The sequence below is a fragment of the Stenella coeruleoalba genome (genome assembly GCF_951394435.1).
Source record: "Stenella coeruleoalba genome assembly, chromosome: 1".
NCBI classification, from domain to species: Eukaryota; Metazoa; Chordata; class Mammalia; order Artiodactyla; family Delphinidae; genus Stenella; species Stenella coeruleoalba.
In genome coordinates this window covers 9326274-9354094 of record NC_137169.1, presented here as the reverse complement: position 1 = coordinate 9354094, position 27821 = coordinate 9326274, and the positions used below count along the sequence as shown (strand labels likewise).

The 27821-nt window shown below is 53.5% G+C and overlaps 1 protein-coding gene across 1 annotated transcript in view; it reads right to left on the bottom strand.

Annotated features, from left to right (window-relative positions):
* Nucleotides 1-11302: 11302 nt before the first annotated feature.
* The window catches only part of TNFRSF8 (TNF receptor superfamily member 8), a gene marked incomplete at both ends in the record, with an annotated part of 64235 nt that continues 47716 nt past the window's right edge, over nucleotides 11303-27821 (bottom strand). Inside the window, 7 exons of the mRNA XM_079945748.1 lie at nucleotides 11303-11547; nucleotides 15197-15386; nucleotides 18224-18249; nucleotides 25201-25254; nucleotides 25389-25490; nucleotides 26525-26670; nucleotides 26962-27055. Of these exons, the coding sequence (XP_079801874.1) occupies nucleotides 11303-11547; nucleotides 15197-15386; nucleotides 18224-18249; nucleotides 25201-25254; nucleotides 25389-25490; nucleotides 26525-26670; nucleotides 26962-27055 (857 nt within the window). The remainder of the gene's footprint in view (nucleotides 11548-15196; nucleotides 15387-18223; nucleotides 18250-25200; nucleotides 25255-25388; nucleotides 25491-26524; nucleotides 26671-26961; nucleotides 27056-27821) is intronic.

Here is a 27821-nt window from a genome sequence, read left to right as displayed (position 1 = left end):
TTCATTCTTGTTCCTAGGCTACTTGCCCATATTTTTTATTGGTGGAACTTTGTAGAATGTTTAGTACCTGGTAAAGTGAATCTCCTTAGCCCCTTTTTGAAATTCACTTAATTCTATAGGTTCTTTATTCTTCCACACACATTTTTGAATACACTTGTTAAATTCTTCAAATTCCAGCTGAGATTCCACCCCCCCACCCCCCGGTACGCGGGCCTCTCACTGTTGTGGCCTCTACCGTTGCGGAGCACAGGCTCCGGAGGCGCAGGCTCAGCGGCCATGGCTCACAGGCCCAGCCGCTCCGCGGCATGTGGGATCTTCCCGGACCAGGGCACGAACCCGTATCCCCTGCATTGGCAGGCGGACTCTCAACCACTGTGCCACCAGGGAAGCCATCCAGCTGAGATTTTAATTGAGATTGCACTGAATTGACAAGAAAATTTGGGGAAGAACTGTCATCATTGCAGTATTAATTTAGCGCATCGGCAACGTGGTATACCCTTCACCAATAAATGAAGGAAGAAGAGCTTCTTCTGTGGCTTTTAATAGTTCCCCCCCCCCCGCCCCCGCCCCGGGCATTCGGGTGTGGCAGGGTTAAAGTCATCAGCGCTCCTCCCTAACTCACCAGCTTCTACACCTGGGCTCCCATTTGATGTTTGCAGTAACTCCAGGCGAGCTGAATGGCAGGACCTAATAGTCCTTTGTATAGATGATTTTAAGGAGTTTACCCAAGTCCACACAGCCAGCACGATGTGGACACATGATCTCTCCGCATTAAATCTTGATACCAATGCAGGTGTTGAAGAGTAAACGCTATGATACGTGGAAAGTACCTGGCTCATAGCAAGCACTCAATAATGATGTCCATTAGGATGGAAACCCAGTTTATATTATAAGACAGATCCAAGGGTTGCTGCTTCAGCTCAAGGGGGCTGGGGAAGGTTTTCTCCCCACTAGCTTGGCTCTCTCCTGAGGTACTTCCCCAGAGCCCTAAAATCCCACGGTCAGGATCCGTGATCGCAGACTCTGTAGAATAATGGGAATAATTAAAAATCTGAAGTAGGCAAAAGTGATTCCCTAAGGTAGCACAGATGCTGAGAAGGAGCAGGTCTTGTAGGTTAAATAAAAGAACAAGAACTAAAAGCAGGAGGCCTCTGGGCATTCCCTTCGCGATCAGCAGAAGCAAATCCTCTCAGGGCGGCCTCCGTGGCGATGGGGTTCATGCTGACAGTCTCAGTTATGGATTTCTAACAATTTGTAATTGTAGGAGGAAAATGACTTTAACAATGTGAGTCGGGCTATGAACAAACACCATAACAAGTATAACCATAAGTTGGGAGATTTTATTTTATTAATAAGTCACTGAAGATAATTTTTAAAAATTATTTAGAAGAAGGAAAGAAACCAAAATGTTTGAAGTGCTTATAATGGGAGATGGGATCATGTATAATTCTTGTTATTTTCCCTACACTTTTTTCTATCTTTATTAGTTTTTCTTTTTCCCCAGAATCAGTTACCTCTATATTTATAAAGGTGTGTAGTTTTTGTTTTAAGTTTTAAAGCACCAGCAACCTGGGTGCTAGTCCTAACAGCCACTGATTCCCTATGTGACCTCGGGCACATCTCTCTCCTCTCCAGGCCTCAGTTTCCCCATCTGTACTCTGAGAGGGAGGGGCTGCATGGGGCTCTGCGACCTGGGGGGGGTTGCAAATCCCTCTTGCACATCAGCCCTGCCCCACATCTGCACATCCCGCCTGGGCCTACCAGCCCAGAGGCCTACAGGTGACACTAACGAGAACATTTTTTTCTCATTAGCGAAAACTTGGCTCAGAGCAGGAATGGCCAAGGAGCCAGGAGGGGTGACAGGGCCGGGGAGCCATTCCCCACCAGGCTGGACATGAGGTGGCTCTGGGCCCATTTTCCTGACACAGTACCCAGCCCTCCCTTTGGGAGATGCCGCACAGGAGACCCTGCACGTCAGCAGTGCCCAAGTCACCTACCTCATTTCCCCAGCAAGCTTTCCTTTTCCCAATTCAAAAGGAGGAAGAAATAAGTAATTTTTCCTGTGCTACAATTGCCCAATCTTCACTCATTTGGATGTTTACGAAGACATGTCTACCAGCCACAGCCGGGCAGGGCTGGGCAGAGATGACTCAGGTGTGGACACAACCGCTGCAGGAACTTGGTGGGTGGAGGCCAAGCACTTGGAGGAGGACAGAGGGACCCTGGCTGAGGAGCCCGGGGGCTTCTTGAAGTAGGTGGCAGTGACTTGGCCCCCTCTAATTCATCTCCCAGGTGAAGTCTGTCTACAGGACGTCACTCCCAGGGAACCAGAGCCCCACACCCCCCGTCCCAGGCATGTCTTGCCTGACCTGCAGACTCCACGTGTAAGTATTGAGCACCTCCTGTGTTCTAGGCGGAGTTCTACGGCCCCTTCACCTACAGTTCATGGAGATCCTGCTCCAGTCATGCACTCAAATGAGGATCCCAGAGCATTTAGTTCCTAGGAGTGAATGGTGGCATTTCAAGCACCAGGAAGGCATCAACTTTGCCACCCTCTAGACCTGGGCTCAAGTCCTAGCTCAGACCACTTACTGCCGTGTGACCTTGACCTTGAACAAATCACTTCATCTCCCTGAGCCTCCATTTCCTCACCTATAGAATGTTGGGGGGAGGGGGGAGGTCCCATTCTAAGTTCCCTGCGGGGATGCTGTAATGATCAGAGTTTGGGAGTCCACCGCACCTGGCACATAGTAAGTGCTCAGTAAATGCAGACTCAGAACTTAATGGTGGCCATACACTCTGCTTGCCCATGTTGGAGTCCTGCGTCTCCCCCTGGTGCAGGGGAAGCTTTCCCTGTGAAATTCCCAAAGTTCTCAGCCTTCCTCTTCCCCTTGACACCCAAAGGAAATCCCGGTGGGGCCCCAATTCCACAGCAGTTCCCAAGCTCTCCCAAGGTTGTTGCAACTTCCCACCAACCTCCCAGGCCAGCCCTTCCACTCTCCCTCCCAGCTCCTGCAGAATAATTCCTGCCTCTGAAACCACCTCCATCACTTCACCCCTTTCTCCCCGAGAGATCTAGAGATCCGCATGCGGGGGTGGGGCAGCCTCCACCCCTGCCTCACAAAACCCCTCATTTCTGACACCCCAATCACAACGGCTCACTTCCCCCTGCATACCCCAAATTTCTCCAAACTTCCAGATTTTGTCTGACTTGTGTGAAACCCCCAAGCCCTGGCTGCGTACCTGACCCACACCTAGGACCCCCACTGAGCTTTTTGTCTTTGTAGCAGTTACCACTGGCTAAGGTGTCTCATACACTTTTTATTGTCCCTCTCAATGAGGGCAGGGCTGTGTCCCCGGCACCCAGCAGCAGTTTGAGTTCAATAAATATTTATTGAACAAATTAATGAATGAGTTTAATCTTTGCAGCTTCTCTTTGGCGTAGGGGCTTATTAGATCCAATTTACAGAGGAGGAAGTGGAGACCCACCACCTGGGCTAGATGCCATGCGGTGGGCACTAGAGCCCCACGCTTACCTCCGTCACAGCAATGACCATGCCCTCAGCCATCACCTGACTTCAGACCAGTCTCCCCAGTTGGGCTTTGACTCCTTGAGAGCAGTACCATGTACCCCCTCCCTTCCCAGCCCCACTGTGTTCCTCAGCACAGCTCCTGACATGCAGTAGGTGCCCTACACAGATCTGTTGCTTGAGTGACTAAATGAGGGGCTGAGTGAATGAATGCATGAATAAATTCATCTTTTCATACAGAAATTTTTTTTGTGCGGCTTCTGAAACTAGGCCTCCAACCCTCTTCATAGTCAGTGCCGTGGGAACTTAGAGGACACAGAGGTCCTGGTCCTGGATGGTCCTGGAAGGCTTTCTGGGGAAGGAGGAGAAAGTTGAAGATAGAGGTTTGGGAGTTGGGTCACTGAGCAGAGGTTTCACGGTGGGGATGTGCCCTTCATATTTGGTGACTTGGGAGGAACACAGTTGGGTTTCAGAGGGGTTTCAGATACAGAAGCTATGCAGGCAGCAGGACAGGCCTGGGAGAGCCAGATTGGCAGACTCTGGCCTGTAGGCACTGGGGAATTATCGAAGGTTCTGTGAGAGAATGGCCTGGTCAGAGCTGGGCTTTGGAAAAGAAAGGTGGACAGGAGTCAGAGGACAAACTCCATGCCCTGTACGTTTACGGAGCCCTGTACTTGCCCAAACAGTGCTCTATAGGGCTTGGGACTCAGGGTTGGGGCCACAGCACATTGGTGACCCCAGTCTGAGCTACAATGGAATAGCATGGCCAAATGGTTGGAAACTCAGACTCTAGCCAGATAGCCTGGGTTTGTATCCCGGTTACACCACTTAGCAGCTGTGTGCCCTTGGGCAAGTGACTTAACTACTCCGTGCCTCGGTTTCCTCATCTGTAACATAGGGATAATAATAGCCACCACTTCCTAGAGCATTGTGAGGTTTCAATGATATAGCCCCAAAGCCTCAATAATTGAGTTCTTTATTATTTCTCTAACGAGTGTGTGACTTCCTGGATGGCAGGGATGAAGCCTCCTACATCTCTTTTGTCTGAGCCCAGCTCACAGGGGCGCAGGGTGGCTCTCAGGGGACTTTTGATAAACACGCCTGGCCCAGGGGACCTGGTCCACCTTGAGAGTGCCCCAGTGTTCGTTCACAGGGGGTCTTCCGCCTGAAGCGAGGAGCCCTCCCTTGACACCTGCCTAGGCTGTGGGTATTTCCTGAGTGAAGCATCATCTCAGTGAAAAACAGTGTCCCTGCGACAGCCTGTCGTTGCATAATCTGCCCACAGCTCTCTGTGACTTCCTGACCGGGCAGCCCCAGGGGGGCCCCTTCCTGCCCTGGAAGGTGCCAGACCCTGCGCCCCTTCTCAGGGGAGGCCCAGCAAGAACTCTCGCAGCCTCAGTTTCCCCACCTGGGAAACTAGGGCGTTGGAGCTGATTATTTCAAAAGCCTTAAATGTTCTCGAATCAGACAGATTCTGGCCCTGTCCCACTCTGATTGCGTGGATCCCTGGACGCACAGGTCAGGCCCGTGGTCCAGAGCTCACACTCCGGAGACAGACTTGGATTTGGTGATTCAGCTTCCTTGAGGTGACGTAGGGAACAATAAGAGTCAAATTACTGGGAGGAAGAAATAAGGCAATATGTGAAGTGTGGGCACAATGCCTGGCACCTAGTAAGATCTCATTCCCCGACACTCCTATTGAGGGGTGGGGGCTCCATCCCCTCCCCTTGACTCTGGGCTCTGTGTGGCAAAAGTGATGCTATGCCCCTTTCTGGGCTCCGATTTTATGAACCTGGCAGTTTCCACTTGTTACGGGGTTGTTTGCTCTAGGAACCCAGCCACCATGATGTAAGGAAGTCCAAGCCGCTCCAGGAGAGGCCCATGAGAGAAACCCACAGCCAACCCCAGCTTGCGGCCGTCTCAGAAGTGCGTTCTCCAGTGCCAGCTAGTACTGTGTGAGCAGAGATGAGCTGTCCCCTGCCAAGCCCAGGTCAAAGTGCAGACTTGTGAGCAAAATAACCACCCATTGGTGATTTTAAGCCACTAAGTTTTGAAGTGGCTCATGACGTAGCAGGAGATAACCAGGACAGTTAAGGTCAGTTACTAGCCGGTCAACACTTTTGAAAAACGGGGACCAGCAAGCTCATCTAGATATATGGTCACTGTGATGTTAAGCGGTGATGTATGTAAGGTGTCTTGGCACTGAGTAAATTGCTAACAGATAATTTCCCTGCCCCTTATGCAGGATCAGCTACAGAATCTTGGGGACCCAGAGAAAAATGAAAACACAGGGCCCCTTGTTCAAAAATTATCGATTTTTCAGACAGCAACAGCAGAGCATTAAACCAAGCACGGGTCCTTCTAAGCTTGGGGCCCTGTGACTGTACAGGCCACAGGCCCGTGAAGCTGCAAAGCCCTTTTCCTACAATATTCTTGTCTGATTATGGGGGCCACTTTGGCTCTTGCAAAGCTGTCTTATAATAAGAACCCAAGTCTCTTACCACAGTTACTATTTTTTTTTTTTTTTTTTTTGCGGTACGCGGGCCTCTCACTGTTGTGGCCTCTCCCGTTGCGGAGCACAGGGCCCCGGATGCGCAGGCTGAGCGGCCGTGGCTCACGGGCCCAGCCGCTCCACAGCACGTGGGTTCTTCCCGGACCGGAGCACGAACCCGTGTCCCCTGCATCGGCAGGCGGACTGTCAACCACTGCGCCACCAGGGAAGCCCCACAATTACCTTTATATTAACAACAGTTAAAAAAAAAAAGAAAGGAAGGAAGAATAAAAATTGGCAAGTAATCTTTACTGTTCCCTTGGACTAAAGAGTGATTCCCCGCATCAGGTCTCAGCGTATGGCTAGAGCTATCTCCACCGCAGAGCACCAAGCTGGGCCTTAGGCAGACTGGGTACCTCTATGGGGCTCAGTTTTCCCATCTGTAAAATGGGGAGGCTTGCTCTTGACATGTCTCCCTTCCTGGAGACAGGTTCTCCAGCACACGTTCTCTGTCCTGCCTGTCCTCCCAGCCTTGTGTCAACCCTGACCTCAGAATCAGACCACTGTTAAGGAAAGCAGCTTCAAGAAACAAGGCTCTGACTAGGTCAGCTCTGTGTCCTTTCTGCCTGGTCAGAGGCATCAGAAAGCCACTTGATCTCAGGAAGGTTTTACCCAGCCTCTTGCAACTGTCCCTGCCTCCCCATAAAAGAGGAATAAAATTGCCCTTCCTAAAGGAAACTGGTCCAGAAGGCATAGTGCCAGTTGGTAACTGCGATGTAGACACAGCCCCAACCACAGAGGCAGCCAGAGTTGAGGTGTTGAATTCCAGCTCTGGCACTTCCAGGCTGTGTGACAGTGGGTTGGTCGCTTAACCTCTCTGAGCCTCAATTCATAAAAGGGGGAACTGATACTCAACCTATTTACCTTTCAGTTATTATCATGAAGCCCAAATATGTAAAGAATGTAGAAAGCCTTGGGTAATCTCTAAAGCTCATAAAATGCTACATATGATGAATATCATTTACTGAACAGGAAATATGCCCGGCACCAGGCCAAGCTCTTTACCTGTCTTACTGCTGAACCTCACAACCATCTTGGAAGATAATTATTACGTCCATTTTGAAGATTAGGAAACTGAAGTTAAAAGCGCTTGAGAGCTTCACCTGAGGCCGTGTACTGGGAACTGCATTGGCCTGGAGGTTGAACTCTAATGGGCCCATTCCTCCCCCTACATCGGAAGCAGGGGTAATGAAATGGGACAGAGGCAGATGCTGGAGGGCTAAGGAGGAAAGGGCGGGCCTCGATGCTAAAATGACCCACACCCCACACCAAAACACAAACGCCTCCAGCCTCCAGGATCTTTTGGTTTGGTTTTTACTCTCCTGGAAGACACCCAAAGAAAGGGGAAACTGGACAGACTCCTCACTCCGTGTGGTGACATCAGCTGAGGGCCCAGGGCTGCAATGTTAACCAGGAATGTAGTCTCAGCTCTCTGCCCTTTCTGAGAAAACACATCCAACGGCTTCCTGGCTACCAGCAACTGCTGCCTCTTTAGCCCAGCTTCCCTCTGAATTAGGTTAAAACGACCTTCGCGGCCCCTGGTTTGCCTTTCCTGCCCATTGCTGAGATAATACCAGGATGTTTACTGTTCTAATAGGAGGAAAATAGACATAAAGAGACTGATGTTCTTACAATATTTATGATAAAATCTAAGTGCCTTACAACGGCCCATCAGGCCTTCCAGGATCTGGCCCAGCTGGCAGTCCCGCTCACCTCCCTTTCCTCTCTGCCCTGATCACTATGCTTCTACAAGGCGGTGTGCTTCCTGAACCTCAGGACCGGGAGCGCCCCACCTCAAGGCCTTGGCATTTGTGGTCCCCCTGCCTCCTGCTTTCTCGGCATGCTTGCGGGCCCCCACCTCGCCCACCCATCATGTCACTCATGCAGAGTGCAAAGGGCACCTCCTCCAAGAAGCCCTCCCTGACCACCTGGCTAGAGTTGGCCCTGCCCTCCAGACTCTCTGCCACAGTCCCGAGTGGGGCCCTCTGGTAGCACAGAGCACGATCCCACTCAGGAATGACCTTGTTCACTGATCTGGTTATGTGGTCCCGGACGGGTGGGGTGCAGGAGCCCAGGATGGGCTCGGCCGGCTGCTCCCTAAGGCCCAAGGAGCTGCCCTTGAAGCTTTTGATATTCTCACTTTGGCTTCCAGTCAAGGGTACTGACGCATTAAAGCGTTCTTCTCTGGCCCTACCTGTGAATCCCTCCCCCGACCCATCCTGGCCCCAACACCTCCCACCCCACACTTCCCCCACTGTTACATGGTAGAGGACAGGGAGGGTCAAGGAAGGGCTGGAGGAGAGAAGGCACACAAGGAACTGCGGCCAGAGAGCTGCCTCTCATCTCTGCACAGATTTTCATTTCTGTTCAGCTCAACAAATCAGGTCCCAATGACCGTGGGACAGAGAGGATGCCAGAGACACCTTCTTTAGGCTCTCGTGGCTGGAGGGATGTGCTGCAGATTCAGGCCCTTGTATTGTCTTAGGGATTGGCCCTGGCCTTAGAGATTCTAGGAACCTAGTGCAGTTTACAACCTACAAGACTGTCTTGGGAAACAACAGAGTTTCTTTGAATGCAATAGTTTCTGCAGGACGCTTATTACTTACTTACTGTCACTCCCTGACTACAACTGTTCAGGAAAAGGGGTGTGCCGGTTCCTTAGAGCCTGGGAACTGCTACCCTGGGCAGCAGGGGCCTTGTCTGTCTGCCCACCTGGATGTCAGAACGACCAGAGGTTAAGGAGGGGTCCGTCATCACTGGGCAGGGAAATTCGCTCTGGTTCTCAGATCGACCATGTGACAGGCAGTGGCTGGTACGATGGCCAGGCTGGTTGTGAGGTCTGGATGTGGACTGGAGTCCTGGGGGTGGGATGGGCGAGGTCTCCTTCCAGCCACCAGGGGAGACATAGAGCGGGGCTTCAGGCTGGCTGCCTGTGGTGGAATGCAGGCCCCAGACTGCCCCTGAGTTGTGACCAGTTGTGAAATAGAATCCGTCTTTTATGGCAAGGCAAGAACAATTTAAACATAGAATTCTTCTCTGCCCTTCGGCCTCCCCTCTCCCCGCACTGTGCATTGTGTGTCTGCATTACGTATTGACCAAACCTCCCCCATCTGCAGGAATACCCGCTCAGCCGTAAAGAGCAGCACTCTCCCAGCATCAGCAAGACAACTCCTGAAAAGATAGCATTCCTTCCTGATCCTATAAGGGGTCACATGACCCACTGCGCCGGGCTTAGATCTGGATTACATAAACTGTCAATAATACGTCATTGAATGTACAGCCCTGTCTCAAAAAACTTCTATAAACTGTGTCTTGACTTCCAATGGGTAGAACCATTCTCAGAGCCTTCTGAGATGCTCTTCCCGGGGAATAAGCCTCAAATTTGGCTCAAATTAAAAATTTCCAATTCTTTCTTAGATCGACGGATTAAGTTTTCATTGACACCAGGGAGGCAGGCTGGGGCCTCCCAGCTCAGGCTCCAAGCCCACGACTCACATTCACCCCCGGTCCTCTCTGGGCTACCCAAGGCTGGGGCATTCACGCTGCTACTTTGTGACTCCCTTTTCCCCAGCTGTGGGGCTGCTGGGCCCAGCCCGGAGGGAAGAAGGCTGTGGGGAGACCAGGGGAGCCTCCTGCCAATAACCCAAGGGAGCCTGGGGACGAGAGTGCTTTATTCTGAGTAGCCCCAAAGGCCGGGCCTTGGACCGACCAGGGAGTGGGAGTTCCACAGGGACAGGGTCTGCCTCCATCCGCAGGGAAGAACCTCCAGCAGTGGGAAGGGCTGTCCCAGCAGGTAGGGGTCTCCCTGTCCCCAGACGCTGGCAACCTAGGTGTCTGGGGCAGAGAGGTAAAGCGGGAGCCGTTGTCTTGTGGGGAGAGAGATGGCTCGGACCCTTCTGCTCAGAGGTACTCAAATCTCAGGGAGAATTTCCTGAGCCTTATGATCGGTTTTTAGGGGAACTTATGAATTTTTAAAGGACCAAAGTTTTGGCCATTGGGTGAGGGAGCCCTTGGGGGGTGGGGGGTAGTGGCAGGAGGGAGCAGAGTCCTCACACTGTCCGGGCACGGGGGGTTTTGGCCATTGTCCGGCCCACGTAAACTTCAGGTTCTGGTGTAAACGGTCTCTCACAGCATCCAGCCTCTCTCCAACTTTCCCCAAAACATCTGAGCGGTTTCAGAAACTACCCTGGTGAAGCCGGAGCCAGCCTCAACTTCCTCCAGAGACCGAGCAGGCTGGTGAGTAAACAGCGGCCTTCCCGGGGCCGGCTTCCAACGGGTAATTCCAGCAGTCTCCAGGCTGCCTGCGACTCAGTGCCCCGGGCCTCATCTGCCCACACTCCCTTCCCAAGACCACTTGTTTGTTGCCATGAGTCTGAGAGTCCTGGGGAGAGCAGGAAGAAGCCCCAGGTCAGGGCACTTGACTCCTTTGTGTGAAACGTAAAACTCCTAAAGTCCAGACTGAACTACGAAACGCTCTCTCTTTTCCGGCAGAATGTCAGTGAAACCAAGTAGTCTTCTGACACCCACACCCCCATCATGGGTGCTGAGCAGCTAGAGCCAAAGGCAGGGCCTGGTACCACCAGGATCTGTGCACGTGGCAGATCTGGGGAAGACGCATCTTTGGTGGCCCGGGACAGAGCACAGGTGCCCACAGAGCGGGTAAGGACCCAAGAAGGGTCCACAGTCCCCCTTGTCCACGCAGGGAGGGAGCCCCCCTGGGCGAAGCAGAGCAGGCCCTTCTCCAGGCAGCAGTTGGGTGGGCGGGTCTCCGGCCAGGCAGGGGCACCACGGCTGCAAAGAATTTGCAGGTCTCTGGGTCCCGAGATGCCTCCTGCTGCGGGAACAGTGATGTGCGCTGGGCCCTGGGCCCACCGTGGGGGCTACAGAACAGGGGAGGGCTGGCAGCAGCAGAATGCAGGGTGCCCAGGCCCTGCCGGCTGCCTGTTGCCCCAACACACAGCGCTGTTCAGATCTAGCCCCTTGGTCGTCTCTGCCGCACAGGCCCGGGCTCCCCAGGGTCTGGGTTGGGGGGCAGCTGGGTGGGGAGGCAGGTACAGACGAGCAGAGCCTCCTGCGTTGATAGGCTGGGTCTACCGCTGGATGCTGGAACCTCACCTCAGGCCAGATGGGCCTCTGCCACCAGGTGGGTGCTACCAGCTTGGTGCCACCAGGGTCACCGTGCCCTCCCAGCTGCCCTCTCAGCCCCAGCCCAGGCCAGGCCTCATTTCCCAGAGGCGGTCGTGGGCAAGGGGTCCTCCTTCCCTTCCTCCTCCACCGAGAACATGACGTCCCCACAGCTGCCCGCCAGTGGTTCCGTCTCCTGCTCTGGGTAGTGGGGGGCATGGTCCACCTCCAGATCCTCCTCGAACTCGGACCCTGCCGGCCCCACCGGGCCCTGGCCCTCAGGCACCTTGGCCTTCACGGTCCCCACAATCACAGTGTCGGCCTTCATGATGTAGATGTTCTCTGCAAGGCAAAAGGGTGGGGGAGATGAGACAAGAGCTCCAGCTGGATGGAAGCAAGGAGGCAGAGGAGGGTCCCAGTCCCAGCTCTGCCACTTCTGCTGTGTGGCCTCAGGCAGATGGCACAGCCTCTCTGATACACAGTAGGCCCCGCCGACTTCACAGGTATCCTGAGGCTCAAAGGAGATAAAACAGCTAGGAACTGTGTGCTGAGGGGTTAAGGACTGGCCCACGTATAGGAAGTGCTTGTGATTTTCTCGACACTTCTGCCAAGATGGGGTAGAAGAGAAGACAACGGGGTTAGGAGAGAAAGGAAGCCATGGGGAGAAATTGGAGAATGACATGGACACCAATAGCACCAGTGAACACTCGCGGAGTTTAGCCGGATGCCGTTCCAGATGCTTTTCACACATTAGCTCCCGAATCCTCACGTCACTTCCACAAGGTAGATAGTCTATCGTGATCCCCATGTACAGATAAAGAATCTGGAGCCCAGAGATGTTAAATGACCTGCCCAAGGTCACCAGGTCGTTAGTAGAAATCCCCAAAGAAACTCCACCCTGCCCAGCTGCCCTTTCAGTTCATATCCACGTGCCTAAAGCAGAAACCTGGGGTGGGGGGCGGGGGGTGGTGGCAAGGGGACAGCAACGTGTCCTGGTTTGCCTGGGATGCTCCTACTGGTTTTAGTATTGAAAGTTCCACATCCCAGGAACCTCTTCAGTCTGGGCAAACCCAGACAGATGGTCACACCCTGCAGAAACCTCAACCCTGTTAATAATCTCCAACAGCCTATGACCTGGACAGCTTTGCAGGGGCTGGTGTAGCTTGATGTTTATTGCTTGTTGCCATGGGCCTGCCTAGCACATAGGGCTGCTCGTGTGGCTCGCGTGGATGAAAAAGCAGCCCAGCCTCTTAGAGGCGTGATCCCCCGCGGTCTGCTGACCACCTGCTACTAGGGCTTTGGAGTCTCAGGGGAGCTAAGTAAGGTGCCCAAGAAGCTGGGACGTGGGGAGCCTGGCCTTCACCCAGGTCAGCTAACTCCAAACACCAGCAGCCCAGCTTCTGATGGCCTTGAGCCCAGGGCAGGGTACGAGCTCCCAGCCGCTCAGCCCTGGAACTCTCTCTGGAGTCCGAATGGGGAAGCTCAAGAGGGAACTTGAGTGCTACGGTGGGGCAGGGAGCTCGGGATCCCTGCCTCTCTGAGGAACCCAGTTACACCCCTCCGATTCAGGAACCCCCCAGAGATTCTGGGGGCCCCCACACGCTCAACCCCATTGCATAATGCCAGTTCTTCTGTTTTGGTCTTTGATACTTCCAGGATAGAGAGAAGTGTTCAAAATAGCAGTGAGAACTAGAGGGAAGGCTACAAGCGTGAAACAAGCTATGGGCTGGGAGCCCCCCCTACACCCCAAAAGACAGAGCGTGGCCTCAAGCCACATACCCTCCATCAAGACCTGCAGGTCTTTTGCCCTGGGAACCTGACCAAAAGGGCTGGCAAAAGATGGGAGCCAGTGACGGTGAGGGACAGGGGACCCCAGGAGGTGAGAGAGAACACAGAGGAGGTCGCACAGCGCTAGAGGAGATGAGACAGACAGACAGACAGACATAGAGGAGTAGGGGTGTGGAAGAAGAGGGGTGAGTTTGTCCAGGGAGAAGCAGCCAAAGCTGGGGGCCAGGCTGTGATCCCCTCACATTCCTCGGGTCCTGATTCCTCTAGCTCTATCCCCCATCACAGGGCTGCCCACTCCCAAGTTGGGAGAGGAGGGTCTTCCAGAAGTTGCTTGGACTTCCTGCCCCACCCAGGGCTCCAGAATCCAAGGAAGTTGTCCTGGACGCGAGGGGGATGAAGATGAGGGGAAGGGGCTCCCCCTGCCCGGTGCCCAGGGGTAGAGGGGTAAAGCGCAACCAGAGTTTGGTCCCCTTGGGAACTGTACAAGGGGGTACTCCTCTAGGGAGGTGTCAGGAGAACAAAGGGCTCACCATCTCTTGAATGTCCCAAGAGAATCTCCAACCTGCTTACCAGCCAGGCTTACAGGCCAGGCTGCCCAGGCCCCAGCCCACCTGGGAGCCTGGTGCCTCCCTCCCCCTTCCCCCCCCAAACACTCCCAGAGCCCCAGCCCTGTGGTTCCAGGCACTGCACTCAGCTTTGACTCAAATGTTCAAATTAGGACTTCTTAGGAAATTTGCAGGAGATGCTTTCAGTGGTATTTCCCAAAATACATTCTTTTCCAGTAAAACTTGCTGAAAGCTACAATTCCAAAAGTTTCAGTTTGGTGCTGTTTAGGGTTCCGCCCTAAAGCGTTCTATCCACCAATCCCTGCCACACAAATGTGTAGGACGATCACAAATGCCTCTTTGGAATTATCTCAGTGATGGTTAACCCTCCAAAGACAGAGATGGAGCCAATTAAGGCCCTGCCCCCGGGGAGCTAACAGCCAAGTGGATGGGGGTGGGGGTGGGGAAGGAGGCTGCAAACACACACTGCTGGGTGCTTAGGACACTAGGAGGGGAGGCCTGGGCTCTGGGGCCACACAGCACAGGGGCGTCTCCTAGACGGGAGAGTGGAGAGGGCAGGGAGGGCTTCCTGGAGGAGGAGGCAAATAAACAGGGTCCTCAGGACATCAAGAATTAACTAGATTCAAGGAGGTGGAGTTGGCTGTTTCAGGTGAGAAAGCAGCGCCCCCGGAGCTCAGAAGTGAGAAAGGGCTCCGGTGATTAGGAAACTGACATTGAGTGGGAGGAAGGAGCAGACCTGTGGGGTGGGGAGGCTGGCAAGCCTGGTGGGGAGGAGGCAGCTTAAATGCCGGAATAAGAAGCCTGGAATTCACCCTGCAGGTACCAGGGACCCCCTGGAGGGCTTCAGGCAGGGGTGTAATATGGGCAGGTAACCATTTTGGTAGAAACGTTCTGGTTGTAGCAGGGTGGAGAGGAGGGGGAGAGAGGCAAGGAGGACTTCGGGACCAGAAGTTTCGCCCTGGCTGGAGGGTGGCTGCAGTTCGGGGCGCGCTGGCCTCCGGGTTCCACTGCAGGGTACTGATGCGGACAGACCGGGGGGTTTCGGAGCCTGCAGCCATGCTGCCACTTGGTAGCTGTGCGACTGGGAAAATCACTTCTCCCCCCTGAACCGCTGTTTCCCCAACTGGAAAAAGGAGGGAAAGACCCCATCCTCGGAAGGCTGTGTGACAAGAGGTGACGAGCGTGCCAAGCCCGAATGCGTCAGCCAAGCGGCAGCTCTTACTTCCCTGATGTCTCCCTCCATCCCCCTCAGGGGCCCTTCGTTGGGGGCTGGGCTGGCGGTTACTTTCCCTCTAATCAGAGCAGGCACCAGGCAGGGGGAGCCCCACCCCCCAGGACGACTTCATGCACATCATTTCACGGATTTTCACGATGGGCTCCGTGAAGGCAGAAGTCCTGCTATCCCTACCTTACAGAAATGTACACTGGGATGAAGAGGTGGCGGCAGCTGCTCCACGCCCCCTGAGAAAGGCTTAACTCCACAGAAATTGTCTCCTACTCATGAGGGCCGGGGGAGGAACCCCTGCCTCTTCCTTGCTGGGCCTTCCGTCCTCAGGGTCTCTAGTCCCCGCTGGGGGCTCAGGGCCCATCTCTCCTGCCCCTGAGCACCCCAGGACCCCCCAAACAGGCCGACTCACCAATCCGGTTGTTGGTGTGCTCCGCGGTCCCTCGGGGCTCAGGAAGGTCCATGGAGGTGGAGGGGCTGCTGGCTGGGCTGGCCTCCAGCAGCTGCAGGCTCTCCAGGTTGGGGCAGGTCTCCACAGCTGGGGGGCTCGTTAACCCCTGCTCCTCAAGGCCCGGCTCTGCCACCGATACCCTCCCGATCAGCTGCAGTGGGCACAGAGGAAATGGTGTTGATGCAGGATGCCCCAACCTCCCCCAGTCTCTGAGCTGGGGAACCCCTGTTTCTTCATCTCCATAGACCCCAGTGAGTCTCCCTCTCTGCTTTAAAGCCGTCATGCACTACCCTGGGCTTCTCAGCCTTGATAGCCTGACATACCTGAGTGTGGGACCCTGTGAAGTCACGTTGTTTTTAACTTGTACTAAATAATGATACTGTCAGCATTGCATACAATGCTTACCAGGTGCGTGGCCCTTGACACGTGTTAATCCTTAACAACCACTCTACAAGGTGGCTAATATTAGCAGATATTTTACAGATCAGGAAACTGAGGCACAGAAGAGTCAAGTAGGGGCTTCCCTGGTGGCGCAGTGGTTGAAAATCTGCCTGCTAATGCAGGGGACACAGGTTTGGGTCCTGGTCTGGGAAGATCCCACATGCCGCGGAGCAACTGGGCCCGTGAGCCACAACTACTGAGCCTGCACGTCTGGAGCCTGTGCTCCGCAACAAGAAGGCCCGCGATAGTGAGAGGCCCGTGCACCGCGATGAAGAGTGGCCCCTGCTTGCCACAACTAGAGAAAGCCCTCACACAGAAACGAAGACCCAACGCAGCAAAAATAAATAAAAATTAATAAACTCCTACCCCCAACATCTAAAAAAAAAGACAAGTCAAGTAGCTTGCTCAGGGTTAGTTGGTAAGTGTCCGGCCAGTGCTTGAACCCCACCCAGTATCTCGCTTTGGAATCCATGCACGTTAGCCCAAGTCTACAAGTATCAGCTCCAGGCCCACCCCAATTCCCCTGCTCCTGGGACAGCAGCCTTTTATGATCACACTAATGTATTCTAAAAACAGTTACATCGCAGGAAAATGTCGGTTTCGTTTTTCACTTTTCTGTAAGTGCCAAGGAGAAGTGCTCTTGTAAAATGTTCTAATGTAAATACCATTTACCTTCAGCCTTCAAAAGGGAATGAGTTTGAGTAAGGCAGAAAGTATAGCTACATAATCCTGAGTATTCTTTTTTTTTTTAATTTATTTATTCATTTTATTTTTGGCCGCACTGGGTCTTTGTTGCTGCATGCGGGCTTTCTCTAGTTGCAGTGAGTGGGGGCTACTCTTTGTTGAAGTGCGTGGGCTTCTCATTGTGGTGGCTTCTCTCGTTGCGGAGCACGGGCTCTAGGCACACAGGCTTCAGTAGTTGTGGCACGAGGGCTCAGTAGTTGTGGCTTGCAGGCTCTAGAGCGCAGGCTCAGTAGTTGTGGCGCACGGGCTTAGTTGCTCCGTGGCATGTGGGATCTTCCTGGACCAGGGCTCAAAACCGTGTCCCCTGCATTAGCAGGTGGATTCTTAACCACTGCGCCACCAGGGAAGTCCCCTGAATATTCTTTTAAAATAATTTGAAGTCCAAAAGACGGCATTCTTGAACATGTTACTATTAATGCTTTGGCCCACGTGACCAAAAGGTATTTGATTATCTTACAAATCGTTAAATACCTTTTCATGAAATTTCTTGGCCTCATAACAGCAACCTGTCTGACCCAAGCATGTCTGAATGTGATCTCCCATGATTTGAACCTGAACTTGTATTGTGGTTCCATCTATTATGTTTAAAGATAAAGGATGGAAACCGTTCTCATGTACGAAAATTTGAGTTAAAAGAAAGTAACAGGGCTTCCCTGGTGGCGCAGTGATTGAGAGTCCGCCTGCTGATGCAGGGGACAGGGGTTCGTGCCCCGGTCCGGGAGGATCCCACATGCCGCGGAGCGGCCGGGCCCGTGAGCCATGGCCGCTGAGCCTGCGCATCCGGAGCCTGTGCTCCGCAACGGGAGAGGCCACAACAGTGAGAGGCCCGCGTACCGCAAAAAAAAAAAAAAAAAAAAAAAAGAAAGTAACAGAGAACTGATAAGTGGAAAAGAAGAAAAGCGGGCGAACGATACACACCTGAGACCCAGCCCATATGGTGTGCTTTGTCCTGCTCCCCCCTCAGCTGCGGGGGCAGTGCCCCTGCTCCCCCCCGGCACTGGTCCCCGTGCTGCCCCTGGGAGGCTGGGCACAGAGCAGGGCGCCAGGACAAGCCCAATGAGGGCCTGGTGTATGCGCCGCATCTTGGGTGGTTGCAGGACCAGCAGTAACATGTGCGAAGCCCCCAGCCCAGCGCCTGCACACGGCGAGCGCTTCATAAAAGGCAGGTGAAAATGCTCTTGCTAGGAGGCAGCTCAGGGTAACAGTTCAGAGCACCAGCTTCGGAGTCACACAAACCAGGCCGTAAATCCTAGCTGATCTATTTTCCAACCGTGGAAGCACCTTTCCTGTCTGGGCCCCCGTTTCCTCTTCCATACAGTGGGACAACAGTACCAACCTCTGTGTTTTGTAAGGACTGTGCTCCGTATGAGAAAAGCTCAAGTTTCAGAAGTTCGTGCTGCTGATTCGACATCCCAGCTTTGAGGACGAGACTCACGGAGGAGTGATGGAGAAAGGGGGGAATGAACACAGCCTTCCCTCTCACCACACCTGGCACCCACATGGCCAAAACCAAACCCACTGTCTGGCAGGCCCTTCTGGAAGTCCCCGGCAGGATGAGCCAGGAACCAAGGCTGCTGTCTGGGGTGGGGCTCTGCATCCTCCGCCAGGGCCTGGCTCAGGCCCCGCTGTGCTCAGCGCTCCCTGCGTGGGGCAGACCCGGCCTGAACTTGCAGGGGAACCTGCACCTGGGCCCTGGGAGGGCTGGGATCCACGCAGCTGCTCTCAGAACCAGCAGATCTGCTAGGGAAGGAGTTAGAGTTAGGGGCACAAAGCTGGGGTGGAGGCAAGGGAGGGGCTACTTACTGTCAGGTTCCTCCCGGGCCTGGAATCTGCAAAGAACAAAAGAGCAGTGAATTCACCAAGGAGGGTCTGGCAGCTGCCTGGCCCTGCACCTCCCCCCTCACCTGTGGGCAAATGCGCCCTCCATTGCCCCCAGGGTGGCAGCTGGTGCCTCGGTCAGACCTGGAGAGCAGTGGACGGGTTTCAGGCCCAGGGCACAGGGGCTCACCTCCCAGCGGCAGCCAGAGAACGGGGGAGTCACCTCTCTTCCAGCCACCAAGCCCCTCAGCACACCGGACCCCTGCACAGCCCTCCCACTCCCACACACGCACAGGACTGGTTCAGGACGAGCGCGCACCCCAGCTGGAGCCGAAGACACTTCTGCTGGGTCAGAAGTTGGTCTGTGGCTGCTGCTACCACCTGGTGGCCTCCAGGGGCTGGAGAGGCCAGAACGGCCCGAGGCACCATGTGAAACTCACACGGAGGACCCCTAGGCGATAGAGAGCGGGTGACAGATCCTGAGGACCTTTTCTTAGACCTGCATCGGACATGCCTAAAGCCAGTGGACCCCGGAGCCCTTTTGGCTCAGGCCAGCGTGAGTTCGGTTTTCTATCACGTGTGCCTGAAATAGCCCACGTGACCGGTCTCAGCGGTCATCCCACCCTCTGGTGGGCTCAGTATGCAATGATCCTTAGGGCACAACCTTTTTCTTCTCATCCCAAACCCCACCCTCCTCTCCAACTTTCCTCTCGTATTAAACTGGGCTCCGGGTCATGGTCAAGTAGATGCTGACATTTAATCACGGCCCAGTGGCCAGCTGGGAAAGCTGGAGATGGTACCAGGCGTCTGTCTAAGCCAGGGCGAGTCGACCCCTAGGAGCTGACCGTCCTCTGGGGGCACACGGCCTCTTACGACTCCCGAAGAAATCACCTACAGAGACTTGGCTTTTGTTGCTATTCGGTGTGCACACCTAACCAGAGAAACCTCGTGAAGAGGCCAGCATGCCAGCTAAGTCACCTCTGGAAGACCGTCTGACCTCAGCCCCTCTAGGGAATGAGCATCCCCGAATCCTAGCAGAAACCCTCACTGGAGGCCGACTGACCACGAAAATACAAGACGGGCAGTTTGAACCTGCTGTGTGGACACCAGGTCAGTCTGGAGGACACTCTTCCATGTCCCTTTTTTTTTCCTTTTTTTTTTTTCGCTATGCGGGCCTCTCACTGTTGTGGCCTCTCCTGTTGCGGAGCACAGGCTCTGGACGCGCAGGCTCAGCGGCCATGGCTCACGGGCCCAGCCGCGCCGCGGCATGTGGGATCCTCCCGGACCGGGGCACAAACCCGTGTCCCCTGCATCGGCAGGCGGACTCTCAACCACTGCACCACCAGGGAAGCCCTTCCATGTCCCTTTTAAATGACCATCAGCAGGTAAAGTGTCTAAAGGGGAAATGGATCAGAATAATGGTCAAAAGAAGCACATGTGTAAAATGACACAATTCTTGACTCTCGATTTAACAAATCTGGTAACTGCTGTTGCCAGCAGAGTGGTCACCTTGAGAGGCCGTGGCCCCTCCCACGAGGCAGCCACTGTCCATCGGCCGAGCCAGCACTTTGAGAAACACTGTCTGGCCTGAGGCACATTCTTTTAAAGGATGTCAGTGAAGCCAAATCTTCGTCCTTTGAGAGTGATTTTGACTTTTGCAAACAGCCAACTGTCATTCGCAGCAAGTCTTGGGGGGAAGAAAGGGTGTGACAAAGTAACAAGACAAAAGAAATTAAGATGATAAAATGCAGTCTTGGAGAGGACGTGGGTAAACAGGAACACAGCTGCTGATGCCTGTGAACTGGTTTCCTCTTTCTCGAAAGCCATTGGGCAATGAAAACTTCACACACTTTGACCCGGTAATCCCTCTTCAGGAACACACCCTCAGGAAATAACCTGAAGGAAAGCGACCAGCCTGTGCACAGCGGTGCAGTTTCTAAAAACCAAAAAGTGGAAAACAAGACAGATGCCAAACAATAGAGCAGCTTAGCAGCCCTTCGTCGCAGGCCTTCCCAGCAGTGAAGCCCCAGCACGACATCCTTCACCTTTCCCAGCCTTCAGTTCTCCCATTTGGAAAAGGGGACAGGTCATGCCAACTTCGGAGGGTTTTTATGAAGGTTAAATGAGATCTCAAGACTGAAGGTGCCCAGGGATGAATCACGTTGAGAGCAAAACCCTTGATATGTTGTGATGAAAATAACACTGAACCCATACGGTCTTCCTCTCCCACACCCACAACTCCAATCTAATCAGGAGAAAGGCACTAGACAAACTCTAAGCAGAGAGCCACCCTACAACTTAACCGACAAGCAAGTTGTAGGATGCTCCTTAACTCCTCAAAACTGCCAAGGTCAGAAAAACAAGGAAAGCCAGAAACTGTCACAGGCCAGATGGGCCTAAGACATGATGACTAAATGTAATGTGGTGTACTGGGTGGGATCCTGGAGCAATGAAAGGACATTAGGCAAAACTAAGTAGATCTGAACAGAGTATGAACTTTAGTTAATACAATAGTAATGTATCAGTATTGGTTCGTTTGTTGCGACAAACTTACCGCACTAATGTAAGATGCTCATAATAGAGGAAACTGGGTGTGGGCTATACGGAAACTCTCTGTACTAACTTCTCAAGTTTTCTGTAAGTCTAAAACTTCTCTAAAAACTGAAGTCCATTTAGAATTTTTTAATTAAAACGTTTAAAAGAGAAGGTGACCGGGATGCCGCCTAGCACATAGGGACCCCAGGATACTCCAGTGGCTTGGCAACTCCATCACACCGAAAAGAAAACCAGCATTCGATACTGACTCTCGGAAACAAGCATAAAATAACATCGAGGTGAAAAGGCAGAATCCGGAGGGCACCAACATCGGCCTACAGGCGTGTTACAACCCTCATGTGTACTTTGATAAAGACCTAGAGCAAATCGTGCCAAGTACAGAGGTCAGATTTCATAAGTGCTTTTCCCCTAAAATGTTGCTTCAGTCCACTGTCTTCACTTATTGGTATCCTGGCTCTTTGGAATAAGAACAATTTTCTCATAAAATATGTCCAGCATCCCAGGACACAAGTCCAGGGACACACGCACTGGACGTCGGTGGGCCCCTCCTCCCTCGGGGAGGAGTGCCTGGTTTCCCAGGGCTTCTCTGAGGGCTGCTCAAGCCAAGCACGTGGGTTCTGACACCCAAGTTATCCATCCCTTCCATTCCTATCACTCTTCCCTTTCAGTCCCATCCCCTCTCTGGCCTGGGGTCCCAGCTTCTGTGGAAAGCAGAACAGACCCAGGGAAGGCGTTTGGCAACAAGCACCCCTAGATTCAAATCCAGGACAGGGCAGGGAATTACAAGCTAAGCTGGGAATATCGTAGAATAAAGCAGTGCTCCAGTGAATTCCCTGGCGGTCCAGTGGTTAGGACGCGGCCCTCTCAATGCTGAGGGCCAGGGTTCAACCCCTGGTTGGGGAACTAAGATCCCACAACTCTCCCATCTCGGCCAAAAAAGGAAAAAAGAAGGAAGGAAGGAAGGAAGGAAGGAAGGAAGAAAGAAAGAAAGGAAGGAAGGAAGAAAGAAAGGGAGGGAGGGAGGGAGGGAGGAAGGAAAGAAAGAAAGAAAGAGAAAGAAAGAAAGAAAAAACAAGTGCTCCAAACACAGAAGGATGGGGACAAAAGGACGCAACAGCCAGCTTGAAGGGGCCCCCACTGGCCTAACCTGGGAAAATGTGAGCATCAAGTTACGTAACGATGGCAGTACAGTAAGAGAGGAATCCATGAGTCCAGACAGATATACTTACAGAAATGGAGCAAAGTTGATGAGGCACCAGTTACTCATAGAGCCTCAGAGTACTTAGCAATAACTGCAGAGGAAAGAGGACTTCATGGTGGAGAAGCCTGGCAGACACCACCCTAATCAAGGGCTCACGGTGAACACGGCGGGGAAGGGACAAAGGGAAATCTGGCGGGGTGGATGACCCACTCCTGGGATCCTCCCACCAGAGACGCACCACCTGAGTCCAAGCGTGAGGAAACGTCAGGCAAACCCCAGGTGAGGGCCAGCCACAGAATCACTGGTGGAATCTTCCAAAGTGGCAAGGTCATGACCGGGAGGGAAATACAGACTGGAGGGGACACGAGACCCGACCGTCAAATGCAGTACGAGACTCTGAACTGCATTCTTTTGTTCGATACGACATTATTTGGATCAATGAAGAAACTTGAGTGGGGTCTGAGAATTAGTTGGTGGTGGTGCATCAAAGTGAATTCTCTGATTTTGATGGTTTGACTACAGTCGTGTGAAATGCACACTCAGGTACTCAGGGATGACACGGCGTTATGTCAGTAAGTTACTCTCAAATGGTTCAAAAAAAGTAAGTTCTCTGCACCGTCCTTGAGACTTTCCTGTATGTTTGAAATTGTTTCAAAACAAACAAAAACTTTTTCCAACTTAAACCTGCCTGAAGTAACAGATAAAGTGATGACTATAGTGTCCTTTAAAATGAAGGGTTAAAAGAATTTCAATCAGTGTTTCTCAGCCAGGAGTGACACTCCCCTCCAGGGGAAATTTGGCCATACCTGGAGACAGTTTTGGCTGTCACAGATGGGAGGAGCTACTAGTATGAGACCAGGGAACTGTCTGACATCCTGTAACGCACAGGACAACTCGCTTGGCAAAGAATGATCCCATGCAGATGTCAACAGTGCCAAGGGTGAGACCATTTATGCAAAAATCTCACCACCACCACCGACAAAATCCTGGTTGCTCGTACTGCTCATTAATCAAGTGGCCTTAAACAAGCTCCTTCGTCTTCCTGTGCCTCAGCTTTCTCATCTGTGATATGGGGATAACAGTGGGCGCCTCACAAGGAGGAGTAAAATGAGAACACGTGCGTGCCTGTCACCAAGTCAAATCTATTCAGAGATGGGGGTGAGCATCAAAGGGGCATCTGCCCAGATTGCTGACGCACGGCTTACCGCACCAGGGGCTCCCCCAGCCCTGGAGCTCCGGGACCGGGAGGGCCGGGGCAACCATTTCCATCCCGCTCGTCTTTAGTCATTTGAGCAACTGATGCTGGCCTGAAAGCTCGGGAGGGCAGTTTCTGTACCCAGCACAGGGCCAATAGGAAGTGCCCCACGGAGACATGAAGGAGCAGACGAGTGAATAAAGGCTCCTGCGCCCTTCCAGCCCCCACTGCATCCACCCCGCTCAGTCCATACGCATCCTGCCCCCGGCGGCACCTCCTTCCCTCTCGGGCCTGGGAACCAGACCCCCAGGGACCCACCGGAAGCCAGCGGGCCAGAAACGGCCCCAAGGAGAGTGGCCACCACTGAGCCCCAGGCTTGGTTCCTGGTAGGTCTGGTTTCTTAAGGGAAGGTGCTTTCTGTCTTTCTTGCTCTCTCTTGGTCTTGTGTGTGTGTGTGTGTGTGTGTGTGTGTGTGTGTGTGTGTGTGACAAAACTGCTATCACGGAGGTTTGAAGAAAAAAAACAAACTGACAGCAATGGAAACTCTAATACTAGAAAATGTCAAGAAAGCAAACGCGGGTTTCAGTGAGACACTGAGCCTGACAGCTCACGGAAAAAGGCTTAAAATTGTCAAAACACAAAAACCCCCCTTGCGAAGGGAACGCAAGCACCTGCTTGTGAAACTCATCAAATCCAAAACATGCCTCACTGCACTGTGTTCAGGGGCCCAAGTTAGAAACCGTGCTACAGCAAGGCTCTCCATGGGGCCTGGGGACCTGGGGGGCAGGGTCTGAGTTGACCACTGGGCTCCAGGGTGGGCACTGGGTGGTAGACAACCTGGTGGGGAGGAAGGAAGGGGGGGCAGGACTGAGCTCTCTACAAACAAGACCGGCCGTTTCCAGGACCAGCGCCTGAGTCTGGTGTGGCCCCTACAGGTGGTGTGGCCCCGGGTCTTGTCTCTTCTTTACGGAATGAAGAGCATCACCTGGCTCCCCTGGGGCTCTCAGTCAGTGAGTCCCTTTGCGGGAGCCTGCCTTGAAACCAGAAAGGGAAGTTCAGACCATTTGTGTCCACTCCTTCCCCTGTGGTCAGGGCCTGTACACAGTAGGTGCTCAATCAATGCTTGTGACATGCTGAGGAAGACGTTGCCCTGCCTTGAAAGAGGCTGCCCAGAGGAGAGGAGACACTTGGCACAAGATGGCTGGGGTCCCCTCCCCCGAGGTGAGAGCTGAAAGAGTCTGCTGCCTGGATGGGTGGAGCATGGAAGGCTGCCTGGAAGAGGTGGCTTGGAGGCTGGCCAGGGATCAGAAAGAGGAGTTCAGAAAAACGTAGAACATAGGAAGGCCTGGGACTCCTGCTGAGGAAAAAGGCCCCAGACACGGGGGCGGGCATCAGCAGACAGCAGCCACTCTGTGCTGAGCTCTGACTACGTGCAGGTGCCCCGCACAGCACTTAACAGGCCCATCGCGACGGATCCACACGCCCGCCCTCTGAATTAGGCCCCACTGTTCCCATTTTACAGATGGAGAAACTGAGACACAGAGGAATTAAGTAACTCACCCAAGGTCATGTAGCTCATAAGGGGCAGAATCAGGATGCTAGCCCTGTCAGCCTACACCCACCCCCACCCCGACCCCTATGCCCTCAGCTGCCAGCAGGAGGGAGGGAGTGAGAGGAGGAAGGGAGGAATGGGGAGGGGAAAATAATAGGGAGGCTGGGAAGGGGCGACAGAGAGGAGAGAGGAAGGGAAGGCCTCTTCTGAGGGCACAATAGAGGCAAGAATGGAGATAAGGTGGATTTTTGAAACTTCATGCCCGCACTCCATCCGATGCCGAACAGGGCATGTCAGAGTTTCCACCCACGTTATATTCCCATCACAGATGAGGTTGCACAGAAAGGAGGAGCAGCTTGTGGGAACCCCTACAGAGGGAACCCCGAGGGAGATCCAGACCCACGGTCCAGAGCTGCTGTGTAGCTGCACGCAGCCCCTTTGGACCTCTGGACACTCACCCACAGGCTCCAGCTTGGGCTGGAAGGTCTGGACTGGGTAGCACAGGTGGAGCTCTGAAACGACAACGGGAGGAAGGCTAGGGAGGCCAGCCTCAGACAGCCTCAGCGGGCAGGGCGGGAGAGGGACCCAGGCCAGGCTAGGACAGAGCACCCTGCCCTCCCAAGGCCCCGAGGACACATGCACTCACTCTGCCCCATCCACTTCCTGCAGCCCCTCCGGTGGAACAGGAGAAAGGAGCCAAAGCTGACGACCACCACCAGTGTCAAGATCACCCAGAAGAGCACAGGTCCTGGAACACAGAGGCGCCCTGCTCTCTCGCCTGCCCTGGCACTGGTGGCCCCCGAAGTCTGAATCATGGCGGTGAGCCGGGGCCCTATAGCAACCACACAGGACAGCCCTCGCCCCAGACTACTTCCTCCTGGACACAGACTCTACTGTGGCTGACAGGACCTGGTCCTTTGCCAAGCCAGGACAGAAACCCAGATCCTGTCTATAGCTATCTTGTCCAGCGCTTACCCACCTGTCCTTCCTCACCTGGCTCTAGGAAGCACATTAGGCCAGGCCAGGAGGACTCCAGAGCCCACGCTCTTAACCACTATCTGGATATATTTCTTTACCACTTAATACTTAACTTGCTTTGCTACTTTTGAATATCAATATATAGTTATTATTCTTTAAAGTCCATTTTTAGATGTTAAAAAAGTAGCACGTGCCAGATAAGTGCTTCTCAAACATTCCTGTGCGTATGAATCTCCTGGGGACCATGTTAAAATGCAGATTCTGATTCAGTAGTCTGGGGTCGGGCTGGTAATTTGCTTTTCTAACAAGTTGCTGATGGTGCCAAGTCCAGGACTTCTTTGAGCGCCGCTGGCCTGAGAACTACTGCCACCTAGTGTCTAAGAGTGGAACTGCAAGTCCTAAAACGCATGGTACTGAGAGCGACCGTCTAAGGGGAGCGGGTAAGGCTCATGTGTACTGGACACTGCTTACTACCCTGCATGGTATATGCTGTTACAACGTTACAGGTGATGAAGCTCAGAAGAAGTAAGAAACTAGTCAAGGTCATGAATCAGTCACCAAATATTTTCTGAGCAGCAATTATGGGCCATGCGGGTGAAGCTGTGAATAAAATCCCTGCTCAGAAGAATTAAGGAATCCTCTCTAGCGAGTGACAGAGTCACAGCCCCAGATCAGGAAACCGGAGACCTGGGGTCAGGCTTGGTCCCTCCCGCCTCCAACCAAGTGGATGCTGTCGCCTAGTAAGAACCCTCCCTCCTGTGGTTCCCAGGGAGGAAGGCCCTGCTTCATGGGGGTGGTCATTACCTGAAACCAGAGTGGGCTTCCCTGTGGAGGAGAAGGATATAGGAGTGCTGGTTGAGAGAGAGGCGCGTCCCCGCACGTGGGTGACGTCCCCTCCACGCTCCTTACCAGTCAGGGAGTCGGCCAGGGAGATCAGGGAGGGGGTGGGGCTGCGGGGAGAGAGACCAGAAGTAAGAAGGACAGTCAAGATGGAAAAGGAGGCCTGAGACCCCAGGTCCCCTGCCTACAGCCTCTGACAGGCACTTTGAGGGCAGGGCCTGGGTTTCTAGGCTTTCAGGGCTTCCATGGTGGCAACACAGACCTAGGCCCACATTCTCCAAAATGACTTGTGGGCTTGGCCCAGAGATCTATCCCAAGCCCCACTTCCACTCCCAGCCGGCTGCCCCCTGGGCATCCCCTGGGTATGAAGGGCAAATGAAGAGAGGCGGCCAAGGAGTCACCTGGCGGGCACCCCGCTGTCCTCTGCGTTGGTGCTGCAGTTAGAGTGGGTCCCCGGGGGAGGTGGCTCATAGGTGGTGTCCCTCTCAGCCGTACCTGCCGGTTAGAATTGGTACCAAGGATGGTTAACAAAGGGGAAATGGGGGAGGGAGGGGTAAACTGGGAATTTGGGATTAACAGATACACACTACTATATTTAAAATAGATAAACAGCAAGGACCTACTGTATAGCATGGAACTATATTCAATATCTTGTAAATGAACTAGACTTCCATTTTTAAAATTAAATTAAAAAAAAAAAAGGAATCAGTGCCAAGGAGCCCTACCCATCTGGACTAGTGACGTCCAAGGAGGTAGCAACATGGGGCGGGAAGGACACTGCAGCCAGGCAGACCCAGGTCTGTGTCCTGGCTCTGTCTCCTCACTTCCTCTCTCCCTCCCTCCTCGCTTCCCTCCACTGTAACAGCCCTTTATTCAGCACCTACTATGTCCTGGGGACTGTGCTGGGAGCTGGGACAGAGCAGTGAGCAAAACGGACAAGATCCCCACCCCTGGGGGCCCACCGGCTGGCGGGGCTCACAGACTCAGGCGTCACACGAAGGCAGGTGGGGTCCCTGTAATGGGAGACTTGACCTCATCTGACCAGGGAGACTTCCCTGAGGAAGGGATTGCTGGGATGTGAGTAGGGGTGGAGATTTCTAAGCAGAGGAAATAGAAGGTGGGGGGAGGGAGGAGATGGCTCATAGCAGCATTCTTCATAGAAGTCAAAGAAGTGGAAACCACCCACACGCCCATCCGCTGGAAACAGATGAACAAAATGCAGTAGACGTGTGCACTAGAATATTGTTTGGCAGTAAAAGGA